The following is an 18,237-nucleotide window of genomic DNA, read 5'->3' as shown; positions in this document are numbered from 1 at the left end:
CTGTTTTTTCCCCATCTTTGTGGTTTTATCTACTTTTGGTCTTTGATGATGGTGATGTACAGATGGGTTTTTGGTGTGGATGTCCTTTCTGTTTGTTAGTTTTCCTTCTACCAGAAAGGACCCTCAGCTGCAGGTCTGTTGGAGTTTACTAGAGGTCCACTCCAGACCCTGTTTGGCTGGGTGTCAGCAGCAGTGGCTGCAGAACAGCGGATTTTTGTGAGACCACAAATTCAGCTGTCTGATAGTTCCTCTGGAAGTTTTGTCTCAGAGGAGTACCCGGCCGAGTGAGGTGTCAGTCTGTCCCTACTGGGGGGGTGCCTCCCAGTTAGGCTGCTCAGGGGTGAGGGACCCACTTTAGGAGGCAGTCTGTCCGTTCTCCGATCTCCAGCTGTGTGCTAGGAGAACCACTACTCTCTTCAAAGCTGTCAGTCAGACAGGGACATTTAAGTCTGTGGAGGTTCCTGCTGACTTTTTGTTTGTCTGTGCCCTGCCCCCAGAGGTGGAGCCTACAGAGGCAGGCAGGCCTCCTTGAGCTGTGGTGGGGTCCCCCCAGTTTGAGCTTCCTGGCTGCTTTGTTTACCTAAGCAAGCCTGGGCAATGGTGGGCGCCCCCCCCCCAGCTTGATCTCAGACTGCTGTGCTAGCAGTCAGTGAGACTCCGTGGGCATAGGACCCTCCGAGCCAGGTGTGGGACACAATCTCCTGGTGTGCCGTTTTCCAGGCCCATTGGAAAAGCTCAGTATTAGGGTGGGACTGACCCGATATTCCAGGTGCTGTCTGTTACTCCTTTCTTTGACTAGGAAAGGGAACTCCCTGACCCCTTTCACTTCCCGAGTGAGGCAATGCCTCGCCCTGCTTCGGCTCGCGCACAGTGCGCTTCACCGACTGTCCTGCACCCACTGTTTGGCACTCCCTAGTGAGATGAAACCGGTACCTCAAACAGAAATGCAGAAATCACCCGTCTTCTGTGTCGCTCAGGCTGGGAGCTAGAGACCAGAGCTGTTCCTATTCAGCCATCTTGGCTCCACCCCCCCGTATAATTTATTATTTTAGTGGCCACAACAATTGTACATATTTATGGGGTGTACTGTAATATTTCAGTACCTGTATACAGTGTGTAATGATCGAGCAGGATGATTAACATATCTATAACTTCAAATGTTTTTCGTTTCCTTGTGCTGGAAACATTAAAAATCTGGTCTTCTAGCTCTTTTAAAATATACAATAAAGTGTTGTTAATTATGGTCACCCTATACTGCTATAGAATACTATAACTTATTCCTTTTATATAGCTGAAATTTGTATTTGTTAACAACTTCTCGCTATCTCCCTTACTTCTCTACCTCTACTATCTATTCTGCTATTTCTTTTTTTTATTGCACTCTAAGTTCTGGGATACATGTGCAGAACACGCAGGTTTGTTACATAGGTATACATGTGCCATGGTGGTTTGCTGCACCCAACCACATGTCATCTACATTAGGTATTTCTCCTAATGCTGTCCCTCCCCTAGCCCCCCAACCCCTCGACAGGCCCTGGTGTGTGATGTTCCCCTCCCTGTGTCCATCTGTTCTCATTGTTCAACTCCCAATTATAGGTGAGAATATGTGGTGTTTGGTTTTCTGTTTCCGGTTTAGTCTTGGGAGGGTGTATGTGTGAAGGAATTTATCCATTTATTCTAGATTTTCCAGTTTATTTGCATAGAGGTGTTTTTAGTATTCTCTGATGGTAGTTTGTATTCCTGTGGGGTCAGTGGTAATATCCACTTTATTATTTTTTATTGTGTCTATTTGATTCTTTTCTCTTCTTTATTAGTCTTGCTAGCTGAGTTCAAGACCTGGCTATCCTTGTTAATTTTCTGTCTCACTGATCTGTCTAATATTGAGAGTGGGGTGTTAAAGTCTCCCATTATTGTTGTTTGGGAGTCTAAGTCTCTTTGTAGGTCTCTAAGGACTTGCTTTATGAATCTGGGTGCTCCTGTATTGGGTATATATACACTTAGGATAGTTAGCTCTTCTTGTTGCATTGATCCCTTTACCATTATGTAATGCCCTTCTTTGTCTTTTTTTTTATGTTTGTTGGTTTAAAGCCTGTTTTATCAGAAACTAGGATTGCAACCTCTTCTTTTTTTTTGCTTTCTAATTTCTTGGTAAATCTTCTTCCATCCCTTTAATTTGAGCGTAGGTGTGTCTTTGTACATGAGATGTGTCTCCTGAATGCAGAACACTGATGGGTCTTGACTCTTTATGCAGTTTGCCAGTCTGTGTCTTTTAACTGGGGCATTTAGCCCATTTACATTTAAGGTTAATATTGTTATGTGTGAATTTGATCCTGTCATTATGATGCCAGCTGGTTATTTTGCCCATTAGTTGATTCAGTTTCTTTATAGTGTCAATGGCCTTTACAATTTGGTATGTTTTTGCAGTAGCTGGTACTGATTCTTACTTTCCATATTTAGTGCTTCCTTCAGGAGCTCTTGTAAGGCAGGCCTGGTGGTGACAAAATCTCTTGGCATTTGCTTGTCTGTAAAGGATTTTATTTCTCCTTCGCTTATGAAGCTTAGTTTGACTGGATATAAAATTCTGGGTTGAAAATTCTTTTCTTTAAGAATGATGAATATTGGCCCCCACTCTCTTCTGGCTTGCAGGGTTTCTGTAGAGAGATCTGCTGTTAGTCTAATGGACTTCCCTTTGTGGGTAACCTGACCTTTCTCTCTGGCTGCCCTTAACATTTTTTCCTTCATTTCAACCTTGGTGAATCTGATGGTTTTATGTCTTGGGGTTACTGTTCTCGAGAAGTATCTTTGTGGTGGTCTTTGTTTTTTCTGAATTTGAATGTTGGCCTGCCTTTCTAGATTGGGGAAGTTCTCCTGGATAATATACTGAAGAGTGTATCCCAACTTGGTTCCCTTTTCCCCATCAATTTCAGGTACACCAATCAAACGTAGGTTTGGTCTTTTCACATGGTCCCATATTTCTTGGATGCTTTGTGCATTCCTTTTCGTTTTTTTCCTCCAATTTTGTGTTCAGGCTTTATTTCATTAAATTGATCTTTCATCTCTGATATCCTTTCTTCCACTTGCTCAATTCAGCTGTTGATACTTATGTATGTTTCATAAAGTTCTTGTGCTTTGTTTTTCAGCTCCATCAGGTCATTTATGTTCTTCTCTAAACTGGTTATTCAAGTTAGCCATTCATCTAACCTTTTTTCAAGGTTCTTAGCTCCCTTGCATTGGGTTAGAACATGCTCCTTTCTCTCAGAGGAGTTTGTCATTACCCACCTGCTGAAGCCTACTTCTGTCAATTCATCAAACTCATTCTCTGTCCAGTTTTTTCCCTGCTGGTGAGGAGTCATGATTCTTTGGAGCAGAAGAGGTGTTCTGGTTTTTTGAATTTTTAGCCTTTTTGCACTGGTTTTTCCTCATCTTCATTGATTTATCTACCTTTGGTCTTTGATGTTGGTGACCTTCCGATGGGGTTTTTGTGTGGACATCCTCTGTTGGTGTTGTTGCTATTGCTTTCGGTTTGTTAGTTTTCCTTCTAACAGTCAAACCCCTTTGCTGCAGATCTGCTGGGGTTTGCTGGAGGTCAACTCCAGATCCTGCTTGCTTGGGTATCAGCAGCAGAAGCTGCAGAGCTCAAAGACTGCTGTCTGTTCCTTCCTCTGGAAGTTTGTCTCATTGGGGCACCCACCAGATGCCAGCCAGCGCTCTCCTTTCTGAGGTGTCTGTTAACCCCTGCTTGGAGGTGTCTCCCATCAGGAGCCACGAGGGTCAGGGACCCACTTGAGTGTGTCCTTTAGTAGAGCTCAAGCACTGTGCTGATATATCTGCTGCTCTCTTCAGAGCCAGCATGCCAGAGTGTTTAAGTCTGCTGAAGCTGCACCCACAGCTGCCCCTTCCCCCATGTGCTCTGCCCCAATGAGATGGTAGTTTTACCTATAAGCCTGTGACTGGGGCTGCCACCCTTTTTTTCAGAGATGCCCTGCCCAGAGAGGAGGAATCTAGAGGGGTAGTCTGGCTACAGCTGCTTTGCTGAGCTGCATTGGTCTCTGGCCAGTCCAAACTTCCCAGCCATTTTGTTTACACTGTGAGGGGAAAATCACCTACTCAACCTTAGTAATGGCAGATACCCCTTCCCCCACCAAACTCGTGCATCCCAGGTAAACTTCAGACTGCTGTGCTAGCAGCGAGAATTTCAAGCCAGTGGATCTTAGCTTGCTGGGCTCCATGGGGATGGGATCTGCTGAGCAAGACCACTTGGCTCTTTGGCTTCAGCCCCCTTTCTGGGTGAGTGAAAAGTTCTGTCTCACTGGCATTCCAGGTGCCACTGGGGTATGAAAAAAGTCTCCTGCAGCTAGCTCGGTGTCTATGCAAATGGCTGCCCAGTTTTGTGCCTGAAACCCAGTGCCCTTGTGGTGTAGGCACCTGAGGGAATCTCCTGGTCTGCAGGTTGTGAAGACCATGGGAAAAGCGTAGTATCTGGGCCAGAGTGCACTATTCTTTATGGCACAGTCCCTCACTGCTTCCCTTGGCTAGGGGAGGGAGTTCCCTGACCCTTTGGGGGTCCCAGGTGAGGCGACACTCCACCCTGCTTCAGCTTACCCTCCGTGGGCTGCACCTACTGTCTAAACAGTCCCAATAAGATGAGCTGGGTACCTCAGTTGGAAATGCAGAAATTATCTGCCTTCTTTGTTGATCTTGCTGGGAGCTGCAGACTGAAACTCTTCTGATTCGGCCATCTTGCTAGCCACCCCCATTATTGAGTTTCTTCAAGGTAATTATTTTGAATTCCTTTTTTGAATATTTGATGATTTTATTTTCATCGAGTTCTGTTATTTAAGAGTTATTATGTCTTTTTGGTGGTGTCATATTTCTTGATATTTCATGTTGTGTCCCTGCTTTGATGTCTATTCATGTAGTAGGACAATGGCTATTCCAGTTTGTAGAGTGGATTTCATAGAGAAAGACTTTCATCTGAAGTTGAGTGTTTGTGTGCAGGTGATGAAGAGTGGGTAACTCAGTTTTTGAATAGATGCAGTGTGATAGTATCTGTGTAGTTTCTCTAGCTGTGGTCAACATCAGCAATAATTTTGGGTGCCTCAGTGGCCTAGGCTGTAGAAGGTTGCAGCAGTATCAGGAGTAGTGTAGGTTATTAATGTCCTTGGCGTCAAAGTATTTGGGCATCCTCCTATTTTAATGTTCCTAAAATTGGGATGACTTAGCCTAAGGAATTCCGTTTGATGTCAGCTCTGACATGGCATACATGCAGCTGCATTGGTGCTGTGTTACAAGTACAGGTCCTTGAAGTTGTCATAGAAGCATCATTCTAGACTCAGAGTCTTTTAATCATGTATTGTGACACCTGGGCCTTGGGGGAAAGGTTCACTCTCTGTGGCAGGGTTGAATGTAGATTGCCCACAGAGCCAAGATCTGTGACTCTAGCACACCCTAGCAGCTGAAGCCCACAGGCTGAGTTGTAGCTGTGAGTCTGTTTCTGAGGGTGAGGTGGAGGACAATGCCCTGGCCTGACTCTGAGGTAAAAGGGGTGCTCTTCAGATTTGAGCCCAGAAAGTAGAATATGGCTACTATCATTAATAGGATAGGTGCATAACTGCTAAATAACCAAGCTTGAGTCAACAGATGGAAATGTTGATACTGGTTTGTGAGTGCACTGTTCTTACTTAAGAGTAATTTTAACATGACAAGCTTAGAAAACTGTATGAAGCTGATGTTACCAAGGGAGAGGACTGTCTTCATCTAGTAAGTAGACATGTTGAGAGGATGTAGTCTATTTCAGTGGTGTTGATTACACAATATTCAACATGACACACATCACTTGGAGACTCTGAAAGCATCATTAATTTATTGCTGCTGGCCTAGAGACTGGTTAAAAAGTAATATGTTTTGTATATTGATGATCTCTTTCAACTAAGTATTCCTTATCTATTGCTTTCTTTCTCCTAACTTCCAAATTATGAGAACTCCAGTCTCTAAGCCTTGGCATATACAGTACCCTTATTCTCTCCTTTATCCCCTGTGGCAATTAATCCCTTTATTCTCCATCTTCATAATTGTTCTTTCTCTTCACTTTGTATATTTTTGTTTATTCCTGCACTACTGAACCCTAGAACAAGTTGTCTGTTGCCTCCCATCTAGATTATAATAATGTGGGCCCATCTTGTCACTGTAAACCTATTCTCTTCCTCTATAATTTATCCTAGGTTTTGCTGTCATATTGCTTTTTTCATATTTTTTTTTTTTACAAAATTTCAACTTTATAATGAATCTGGAGGCAATATTGAGTCCATGTACCTTTCTGACAGAAAAATATAATTACAGACTCTTGATTCAGGCTCACAATATCTAATCATATGGCCCTAATTTACCTTTTTTACTAATTTAGATTGTGGTTGTATTCAGGTAATAATGGCTCTAACACATAATGTCTTTATTATCTCAAATACAGGGATTCTCTTGGTGGGGCAATCTAGGATAATACAGCAGCCCAACGCAGCAGAGAGTCAAGTGCCTTCCTTTTTCCCACTAAATTTAGTATACAGACCTACATTTTCATGATTAAATCTCAGGATTGGGTCTACTCTACCTCATACTTCACATTTGTGTTTTGAGTATGAAAGAGGAAATAGAGGAAGTGGACTTAGAGACCTTCTGCTTATATTTTTTTTTTTTTTTTTTGAGACGGAGTCTTGCTCTGTGCCCCAGGCTGGAGTGCAGTGGCGCGATCTCGGCTCACTGCAAGCTCCGCCTCCCGGGTTCACGCCATTCTCCTGCCTCAGCCTCCCGAGTAGCTGGGACTACAGGCGCCCACCAACACACCCGGCTAATTTTTTTGTATTTTTAGTAGAGACGGGGTTTCACCGTGTTAGCCAGGATGGTCTCGATCTCCTGACCTCGTGATCCGCCCGCCTCGGCCTCCCAAAGTGCTGGGATTACAGGCTTGAGCCACCACGCCCGGCCTGCTTATATTTTTTAGCAAAAAAAAAAATGCTGTGTGACTCAGCTAGCTGCAAAGAGCCTGGGGAATGGAATTTTTAGGCAAGCATGGAATAAGGGGGTAGGAAATAAAGTTTGGGCAAGTTGGCCTACAGCCTCTGCTATACAAGCAGTATTTTTTTTTCTAGTACTGTACTTTCCAGTTTCTATGTTGGTAACTATAAAACTATGTGAGTAATTTTGAATTCACTGTAATCAAATATGCTGGTAAATAATTTGTCAGATAATTGCATCAAATCATTCCTAGGAAAAGCACAACCAAACATCTGAATTTACTATTGAAGCCTTGGAAAACACTGCAGCTGACTTGTTTGGAGCTGGGACAGAGACGACAAGCACAACCCTGAGATATGCTCTCCTTCTCCTGCTGAAGCACCCAGAGGTCACAGGTATGATCACAGATGATAATTTAATTAATTTTCAGAAAAGATTTTGGGAAGGTGTTGCTAGTGTCCTCCTTCCTGTTTCTCTTAGAGAAGCTTCATTATTTAAACTTCTGTGCTTCCAGCTGTAATCTGTTTCAAACTAATGGTGATTAAAATGGGATATCTTGGCCTGGCATGGTGGCTCACACCTGTAATCCCAGCACTTTGGGGGGCTGAGGTGGGTGGATCACTTGAGGCCAGGAGTTCAAGACCAGCCTGGCCAACATGGCCAAATCCCATCTCTAGTAAAAATATAAAACTTAGCTGGGCATGGTGGCACATGGCTGTAATCCCAGCTACTCGAGAGGCTGAGGCACCGGAATCACTTGAACCCAGGTGGCGGAGGTTGTAGTGAGCCAAGATTGTGCCACTATACTCCAGTCTGGGAAACAGAGTGAGACTCTGTCTCAGAAAGGAAAAAAAAAAAGAAAAAGAAAAGATAAAAGGGGTATCTTTGCACAGTAGAGGAAGATAACTGAGAGAAATGAAGACAGCATAGCAGTAGCAAAAGCAATAGAGCTCTGGTCCAATGTGTCTGGATTTATGTCAGGAAGAGACAGGATAAATTGGCCTGGGATTGCATGTTGGTTTTATTATGAGAAGGCCATTTTAAATAGCAAGTATCTTCTTGAAGATAACTTTTCTCATTCTCAAAATTTCAGGTTCGAATGCTGGAGTAGGGAAACTGGAAACTCTCCTTATTGAAGGATAAATGGTAATCCTAAAAATGTAGTGAGTCTGCCTGAGAAAATTCCTAGTCTGATAAGTACTCTAAAAAGTTAGATTCATAAGAAAGGTGATTCTGTTTACTAGGAGAGGTATATAAAGAATGTTCCATTTAGGCAGAATATGTACCTGAGACAGTTTCCATGAAATTGGTGTTGGACAAAATAAGATTTTTTTGAGGAAGTCAATAATTTTATCTTTTATGAATAACTTTACTTTAGAAATTTACTTTTAAGGACTTTTGGTTATGCTGCGGATAAGAAGTATTCTTTTTTTCTCCTATGTCAGTATCCCCCATTGAAATGACAGTAACCTAATTATAAATAAGACTTAGGCTTTTTTTTTAACAGTTATTAGCCTTTAGAGTTCTAGAAGGTTTTTTGTCAAATTTTATTATAGATTAAAGGGTACAAATACAGGTTTGTTACATAGGTAAGTTGTGTAACACTGAGGCTTCGGGTCCCAGCTATTCTATCACACTGACAGTAAGCACAGTACCCAACAGATGGTTCTCCAACCCACATCCCTTCCCTCCCTCCCCTATCTAGTGATCCTCAGTGTCTATTGTTCCCATCTTTAAGTTCTTGTGTATTCAATGCTTACCTCCCACTTATAAGTGAGAACATGTGGTATTTGGTTTTCTGTTCTTGTATTAGATTGCTTAGGATAATGGCCTCCTGCTTCATCTATAATGCTGCCAAAGACATAACTTTTGTTCTTTCTTATGGCTGCATAACATTCCATTATGTATGTACTAGTCTGTTCTCATGCTGCTAATAAAGACATACCTGAGACAGGGTAACTCATAAAGTAAAGAGGTTTAATGGACTCTCAATTCCACACGGCTGGAAAGGCCTCACAATAAGTCTCTGATAGAGACTTATTCACTATCACAGGAATGGCATGGGAAAGTCCTGCCTCCATGATTAAATTACCTCACGTCGAATCTCTCCCATGACATGTGGGAATTATGGGAGCTACAATTCAAGATGAGATTTGGGTGGGGACACAGCCTAACCATATCAGTGTATATTTGCTACATTTTCCTTATACAATCCACTGTTGATGGGCACATAAGTTGATTCCATTTCTTCGCTATTCTGAATAGCACTGCAGTGAACATATTGGGGTGTGTGTCTTATTGACAGAATGAATATTTTGGGGGCATATACTCCATAGTGGGATTGCTGGGTCAATTGGTAGTTCTATTTTAAGTTCTTTCAGAAATATCCAAACTGGTTTCCACAGTGGCTGAACTAGTTTGCATACCCACCAACAGTGTAAAAGCATTTCTGTTTCTCTGCAACCTCATCAGCATCTGCTGTTTTTGGACTTTTTAGTATTGATAATTGCTATTCTGACTGGTGTGAGATGGTACCTCATTGTGATTTGATTTGCGTTTCTCTGATGATTAGTGATGTTGAGCATTTTTTCATGTTTGTTAGCTGCTTGAATGTCATCTTTTGAGAAGTGGCTGTTCATGTGTTTTGCCCATTTTTAACTGATTTTTTTTGTTTTTTTGCTTGTTGATTTAAGTATTTTATAGATTTTGTCTGTTGATGCATATTTAGATTTTGGATATTAGACATTTAGGTCCTTTAAGGTAGGAAGAGTACAGGAAATAGTCAAAAAGACTTTAACAAATTTCTAAAACACAGAGAGCATATAGAGGAATGATAAATCTGTACAGAGTGGGTAAACTTATAACCAAAATGTCAGAAGAGAAAAATTTATCAAGGATGAAAAGTTAATCAACGTCCCTTAAATCCCCTCAATATTGGTATTTGGAAGTACCAAGGGTCAAACATGGTGGAGAATGAGGCTGAAAAAGGAGGCTCTCCCTGCCTACGTTTCCTCCACAACTCTTTTCATCAGGTAACTGATTTCCTCCCACAAGAAGAAGGAGGCTCACTCTCTAGAGAAACTGAGCTTAAGAAGCCCTGTACTCAGAGACACACAGCAGTGCCAGAAAAGGCATGAGGTGTAGGCTAGAAAGGCAGATTTGGTACTGGTCCATTCCTTGAATTCAGAGACTCTTAGCTCTTTTATTCATCTTGCTTCCTAAAATTCAGCAGCTAGCTTTATCCTACAGAAAGGGAACTATCTAGAGAAATGGCATTTTTCTTTTGCCATCTTAACAGACAATTCTCTTCAATATCCAACAGAGTGAATGAAATGAAAACATATACTGCTAGATAGAGGGTTATGGAATTTCAGGACATGAGAATTAAAGGGAAAATCACAAAAGCTTTCAGAGCTGTACCAGGTTATATTGAAAGAATTAGGATTCAGAATTCTCAAGAAGAACTATTAATATTTTCTTGTATATTAATAAAAGCAGAGTGTTTTCAGATGTGCATGTTTGCCAAAAATTTTACCATTTTCCCTTTCTCGGAAAAATACTGGAGAATGTGCTTTATTCAAATGCCCAAAACCTTATTAGAGAAAGTCCTGAGCTCCAGCAATCAGGAAACCTCATGTAGGAGAATGAGAGTGTCAGGGAGGCTGCCTAGTACCAGACCTAGAAAACAACTACTTCAGAATGGACCTGGTGGATAATTCAGAAGTGAGATGAGACAGCAAGAACAAAAGGGATGTGACAGATTTTATGAGAGTTTCCAATAACTAAAAAAGGAGTTTCAAACATCTGCTGGAACATTTGTAAATAATTCTAACTTGGGAAACAGAAAATTACAAATTGAAATAAAGAGACATTGTTAAGCCCAGGAAAGTACTAAAAATAAAACTTAATCATAGCTGTCTTACCAGAGAACCATATTTGTGTAGTCAGAATGATGTAAGCAATGAATACTGATATCATAAAAATTGTCATCTAAATATATTCTGGAAAAAGTGTGGAAAAGTGAATGTGTCTATCTGAGGGTGTGTTCAAATATGAGGAGAAGACAGAGATTAAAATTCTCATCTCTCATAATAAAAAATTATTAAATATAATCTACAAAAAGATAAGTAAGAATTAGAAACAGAGTGTTTAAAAATGTGAATGTATGTTCAAAAGAAGCTGCTAGAATGTTCAAAATGGTGGATTTGGAAAGTGTGAGAATGAAGAGAATACTATTGCAATTTGTGACCCCTCCCACACACAGATGCACAAATACAGTTATATATATACATAAATCTGATAGTATAATTTAATGTTTAAGCAACATGTTATTTTGATATGAAATTAATCCGTTTTTTTCCAAGACAGTAATTTCATGACTAAATTATATGCTTACTTTATGTTTTCAAACATTTTATTATTTTTATTTGTATTATTTATCATATATACTAATGTATATGTATATACAGATTTATCGTTTATCTTTTTTAATTTTTATGGGTACAAAGTAGGTATATATCAATATGTTTTGGGGTACATGAGATGTTTTGATACAGCCATGCAATGTGAAATAAGCATGTCATGGAGAATGGGGTACCTATTCCCTCAAGCATTTATTCTTTGAGTTACAAACAATTCAATTACACTCTTTAAGTTATTTTAAAACATACAATTAAGTTATTATTGACCATAGTCACCCTTTTGTGCTATCATATAGTAGATCTTATTCATCTCCACCTCCCCTCCCCCACCACTACCCTTTTGAGTCTCTGGTAACCATCGTTCTACACTTTATGTCCATTAGTTCAATTCTTTTATTTTTAGATCCCATAAATAAGTGAGAACATGCTATGTTCATCTTTCTGTGCCTGGCTTATTTCACTTAATGTAATGATCTCCAGTTCCCTTCATGTTGTTGCAAATGACTGAATCTCATTCTTTTTATGGCTAAATAGAACTACATTGTGTATATGTACTACATTTCCTTTATACATTTGTCTGTTGATGCATATTTAGGTTGTTTCGAAGTCTTAGCTATTGTAAACAGTGCTGCAACAAACATAAGAGTGCAGATACCTCTTTGATATACTTATTTCCTTTCTTTTTGGTATATGCCAAGCAGTAGGGTTGTTGGATCATATGGTCGCTTTATTTTTAGTGTTTTTTAGTGTTTTGAGGAACATTTAAACAGGTCTCCATAGAGATCATACTAATTTGCATTCCCACCAACATTGTACGAGGGTCCACTTATCTCCACATCCTCACTAGCATTTATTATTGCCTGTCTTTTGGATATAAGCCATTTTAACTGGAGTGAGATGACATCTCATTGTAGTTTTGATTTATATTTCTCTGATGATCAGTGGTGTTGACCACCTTTTTGTATGCCTGTTACCCATTTATATATCTTCTTTTGAGAAACGTCTATTCAAATCTTTTGCCCACTTTTGGGTTGGATTGTGAGATTTTTTTTCCATAAAGTTGCTTGAATTTCTTATATATTCTGGTTATTAATCTCTTGTCAGATGAATAGTTTGCAAATATTTCTCTCCATTCTGTGGGTTGTCCCTTCCCTTTGTTGATTGTATCTTTGGCTGTGCAGAAGCTTTTTAACTTGATGTGATCCCATTTGTTCATGTTTGCTTTGAATACCTGTGCTTGTAGGGTATTGCTCAAAAAATTTTTGCCTAGACCAATGTCCTGGAGATTTTCCCTAGTGTTTTCCTACAGTAGTTCCACAGTCTGAGGTCTTAGATTTAAGTCTTTAATCCGTTTTGAGTTGATTTTTGTATCTGGCAAGAGATATGAGTCCAGTTTCATTCTTCTGTGTAGGATATTAAATTTTCCCAGCACATTTATTGAAGAGACTGTCTTTCCCCCAGTGTACGTTCTTTGCACCTGTGTTAGTCTGTGCTCATGCTTCTAATAAAGCCATACACAAGACTGGGTAATTTATAAAGGAAAGAAGTTTAATGGACTCACAGTTCCACATGGCTGGAGAGGCCTCACAATCATGGCAGAAGATGAATGAGGAGAAAAGTCATGTCTTACATGGCAGCAGGCAGAGAGCTTTGCCGGGGAACTCACATTTATAAAACCATCAGATGTTGTGAGATGTATTCACTACCATGAGAAAAGTATGGAGGAAACCACCCCCATGATTCAGTGATCCCTACCTGGCCCCCCCTTGACTTGTGGGGATTATTACAATTCAAGATGAGATTTGGGGTAGGGACACAGCCAAACCATATCAGCCCCTTTGTCAAAAATGAGTTAACTCTAGATATGTGAACTTGTTTCTGAATTCTATATTCTGTTCCATTGGTCCATGTGTTCGTTTTTATGTCAGTACTATGCTGTTTTATTTAGTACAGCTCTGTAGTTTAATTTGAAGTGAGATAATGTGATTCCTCCAGTTTTGTTCTTTTTGCTTAGGATAGTTTTGACTATCCTGGGTCTTTTGTGGGTCCATATACATTTTAGGATTTATTTTTTCTATTTCTGTGAAGAATGCCATTGATATTTTGATAGGAATTTTATTGAATCTGTAGATTGTTTTGATAGTATGGGCACTTTAACAATATTGATTTTTCCAATCCATGAACATGAAATATTTTTCTGTTTGTTGGGTCCTCTTAAATTTCTTTCCTCGATGTTTTATAGTTTTCATTATAGAGATCTTTCAGTTCTTTGGTTAAATTAATCCTAGTTATTTAATTTTATGTATGGCTATTTTCAATGGGATTATTTTTTAAATTTCTTTTTCTTTTTTTCACTGTTGGCATATAACAACACTACTGATTTTTATGTTGATAGTGTATCCTTCAACTTTACTGAATTTGTTCATCAGTTCTAACAATTATCTTGTGGAATCTTTAGTTTTTCCTACTATAAGGTTATGTCACCTGCACACAAGGATATTTTGACTTCTTCCTTTCCAATGTGGATAGCCTTTATATCTTTCTCTTGTCTGATTGCTCTTGCTAGGTCATCCAGTACTATGATGAATAACAATGGTGACAATAGGCATCCTTGTTGTGTTCCTGATCTTAGAGGAAAGACTTCCCATTTTCCCCATTCAGGATAGTACTAGTTGTGGGTCTGTCATGTAGCTTTTTTATGTTGAGGTATGTTCCTTCTATCTCAAGTTTTTTTTTTATGAATTTTTATCAGGAAGGGATGTTAAATTTTATCAAATACTTTTTAAGCATGAACTGAAATGATCATATAGTTTTTATCCTTCATTCTGTTGATATGATGTATCACACTGCTTGATTTACACAGGTTGAACCATTCTTGCATCCTAGGGCTAAATCCCACTTGGTCATTGTGAATGACCTTTTTATTGTATTGTTGAATTTGGTTTGCCAGTATTTTGTTGAAGATTTTTGCATTAGTGTTCATCAGGTGTATTGGCCTGTAGTTTTCTTTTTTTGATGTGTCTTAGTCTGATTTTGGTATCAGGGTAATACTGGCCTCATAGAATGAGTTTGGAAGTATTCTCTTCTCCTTTATTTTTTGGAATAGTTTGAGTAGGGTTGGTATTAGTTCTTCTTTAAATGTTTGGTAAAATTCAGCAGTGAAGCTAGACAGTCTTGGGGTTTTCTCCACTGGGATACTTTTTACTTCTCATTTGATCTTGCTACTGGTTATTGCATGTTCAGGTTTTGGATTTCTTCCTGGTTCAATCTCAATGGGTCATATTTGTCTAGGGATTTGTCCATTTCTTCCAGATTTTCCAATTTATTGGCATATAGTTGTTCATAGTAACCACTAATTATTCTTTGAATTTCTGCAGTATCACTTGTAATGCCTCCTTTCTAATTTGTTTTTGTTTATCTGAATCTACTCTTTTTTTTTTTTTTCTTAGTCTGGCTAAAGGTTTGTCAATTTTGTTTAACTTCTCAAAAAAGCAACTTTTTTTCATCGATCTTTTGTTTTGTTTTCTTCATTTAAATTTTATTTATTTCTGCTCTGATCTTTATTATTCCTTTTCTTCTACTAATTTTGGTTTTAATTTTCTTTTGCTTTTGTAATTCTTTAGGATGCATCATTAAATTGTTTATTTGTCAATTTTCTCCATTTTTGATATAAGCTCTTGTAGCTATAAACTTCCCTCTTAGTACTGGTCTTGCTGTAGCCCCTAGGTTTTGGTATGTTGTGTTTCCATTATCATTTGTTTCAAGAAATTTTTCAATTTTCTTTTTATCTCTTCATGGGCCCACTGTTCATTTATGAGCATATTTTTAAATTTCCGTTTATTTGTGTAGTTTCCAAAATTCCTCTTGTTATTGATTGCTGGTTTTATTACATTGTGGTCAGAGAAGATGCTTGATATTATTTCAGTTTCTTTGAATATTTTAAGACTTGTTTTGTGACCTAACATACGGTCAATTCTTGATAACAATCCATGTGCTGTGGAAAAGAATGTGTATTCTGTAGCAGTTGGATAAAATATCCTGCAAATATCTATTAGATCCATTTGATCTATAGTGCAGATGAAGTTCAATGTTTCCTTGTTGATTTTCTATCTGGATGACCTGTCCAATGCTGAAAGGGGGGTGTTGAAGTCTCCAGCTATTATTATGTTGGGGCCTATCTCTCTCTAGTTCTAATTATATATTTTTTATATATCTGGGTGCTCCATTGTTGGTTGCATATATATTTAAACTTGTTCGATCTTCTTGCCAAGCTGACCACTTTATCACCAATAGTGATCTTCTTTGTGTCTTCTTGTAGTTTTTATTTTGAAATCTACTTTGTCTGTTTTAAATATAGTAACTCACGCTCTTTTTTTCATTTCCTTTGGCATATACTGTCTCATTCCATTCCTTTATTTTCAGCCTATGTGTGTCTTTATAAGTGAAGTGTGTTTCTTTTAGGCAACAGATTAATAGGTCTTGTTTTTCAATCCAGGTCAGTAACAGGTCAGTATGTCTTTTGATAGGAGATTTTATTCCATTTACATTCAGTGTTATTATTGATAAGTAAGGACTTACCCATGCCCTTTTGTTATTTGTTTTCTGGTTGTTTTGTGGACTTCTCTTCCTTCTTTCATTTCTTCCTGTCTTCCTTTATTGAAGAGAATTTTGTCTGTTTATATGTGTACAGATTTTTCTTAATGCCTAGTTTATGGCAGTTACACATTTGTGCATCTGTACCCGTCCTCTCTTTAAGTTTGCATATACTTCCAGCACTATAATTTAAGTTTATAATGATGTTTGGATACCTTCATCATGATTCATGTACCCCTGAATTGCTACAACAAATGTGTCATTTTTCTCCTTTTCCATCAGTTTTTACTTGTGTCTTATCAGCTAAAGTCCAGGAAGAGATTGAACGTGTGATTGGCAGAAACCGGAGCCCCTGCATGCAGGACAGGAGCCACATGCCCTACACAGATGCTGTGGTGCACGAGGTCCAGAGATACATTGACCTCATCCCCACCAACCTGCCCCATGCAGTGACCTGTGACATCAAATTCCGAAACTATCTCATTCCCAAGGTAAGTTTGTTTCTCCTACACTGCAACTCCATGTTTTTGAAGTCCCCAAATTCATAGTATCATTCTTAACCTCTACCATCACTGGGTGAGAGAAGTGCATAACTCATAGGTATGGCAGCTTAACTGGACTTTCTCTTGTTCCCAGTTTGGGGCTATAAAGGTTTGTAACAGGTCCTAGTGTCTGGCAGTGTGTGTTCTCCAGATTTATTATCTTTCTTCAAGATTGGTTTGGCTACTCTTAGGTGCTTATATTTCCAAATATATTTTAAAGGTATTAGTTTGTCAATTTCCCAAAACCGTGGGCTGGAATTTCTGTCAGGGTGACACTAAATTTATAGGCTAGTTTGGAAAGAACCGAATCTTGACACGTTGAGTCTTTCCATTCCTGAATATAATTATCTTCCAATTTGTTTGAAGTTTCTTTTATTTAACCAGGAATGTTGTGATTTTTTTGTCATGGCTTTCAACTCTTTGGTTTTCCCTAGATAATCAATATTTTTGTTTTGGAACATAACTAGATTTTATCATTCTGATGATGTCAATCTGTCAACTTTGCTATATTTACTAATCACTATTCATAATTTATTTCTGGATTCATTGTAATTTCTGTGTACATTATACTGTATCTGAGTTAATATTGTTTTATTTCTTATTTTCCATTTCTCATGGGCTTAATGTCTCTTTATTGCATTCATTATTGCATTAGCTAGAATTTCTAGGAGAGCATTGAATAGAATTGGTGACAGTGGGGATCCTTGTTTCTCATTTCTAAACTGCAGGAAGAAGTGGAAGTTTTCCATTTCAATATTGAGAATGATGCTTGAAGTAGATTTTGGTAGATATTTTTTATCAGATTAGAGAAGTTTACTGTCATATATATGTGTCATAATTGTGTGTAAAATCTTATCAAATCAATACTCTGCATCTATTTATATAATTGTGTGTTAGTCCATTTCCATTGCTATAAAGGAATATCTTCAGCTAGGTAATTTATAAATAAAAGAGTTGTATTTTGGCTCTTGGCTCTGCAGGCTGTGCAAGAGGCATAATGGGGGCAGGCATCTACTCCTAGTGAGGACTTCAGGTAGCTTTCAATCATGGGAGAAGGTGAAGGGGAAGCAAGCATGTCACATGGCAAGAGAGAGAGTAAGAGAAAAAGGAGTAGAAGTGACTTTAAACAACCAGCTTGTGTGTGAACTAACAGAATATGAACTCACTTATTATCATGGGAAGAGCTTTAAGCCACTCATGAAGAATTCACCCCCATGTCCTAAATAGTTCTCACCAGACCCCACCTCCAACATTGGGAATCACATTTCAACATGATATTTGGAGGGGACAAATATCCACACAACATCAGATTATATATATTGGGCTTACATTTCTCACTAAATAGAAATAAGTATGCACATAGAGATGAACTGGCCTTCTTCATATTGTTTAGGACTTCAGTGTTTACATTCACAAGAGATTTGGTTTATAGTTTTCTTTCTCAGAATTTTCAAGATTTTTGATATTAAGATTATGCCAGCCTTATAAAACTAGGCAAGAAATGTTTCCTAATGTGAGTCTGTTTTTATTGCCGTTCCCTCTCCCCACTTTTCTTCTTGTGATCACTTAGTTGTATCTTTGAAATGCCTGATAACTTTTGGTTAAATGCCAGATGGTATATGTAAGAAGTTGCAGAATTGCAGAGGAGGTTTATATTCTTCAAAGAGATTCAT

At 38.7% G+C, this 18,237-nt stretch overlaps 1 protein-coding gene across 3 annotated transcripts in view; it reads left to right on the top strand.

The window, feature by feature from the left end:
• Positions 1 to 18,237, top strand: part of LOC116457268 (cytochrome P450 2C9) — a 49,094-nt gene that overhangs the window by 17,672 nt on the left and 13,185 nt on the right. For all 3 annotated transcript variants that reach the window (XM_032136331.2, XM_058435770.1, XM_058435771.1), the window contains 2 exons: positions 7,262 to 7,403; positions 16,326 to 16,513. In XM_032136331.2, coding sequence (XP_031992222.1) covers positions 7,262 to 7,403; positions 16,326 to 16,513 — 330 coding nt within the window. The remainder of the gene's footprint in view (positions 1 to 7,261; positions 7,404 to 16,325; positions 16,514 to 18,237) is intronic.

Source organism: Hylobates moloch, unplaced genomic scaffold (genome assembly GCF_009828535.3).
Source record: "Hylobates moloch isolate HMO894 unplaced genomic scaffold, HMol_V3 SCAFFOLD_3, whole genome shotgun sequence".
NCBI lineage: Eukaryota > Metazoa > Chordata > Mammalia > Primates > Hylobatidae > Hylobates > Hylobates moloch.
Note: the sequence above shows the minus strand (reverse complement) of the source record. Positions and strands in the feature narration are given on the sequence as shown.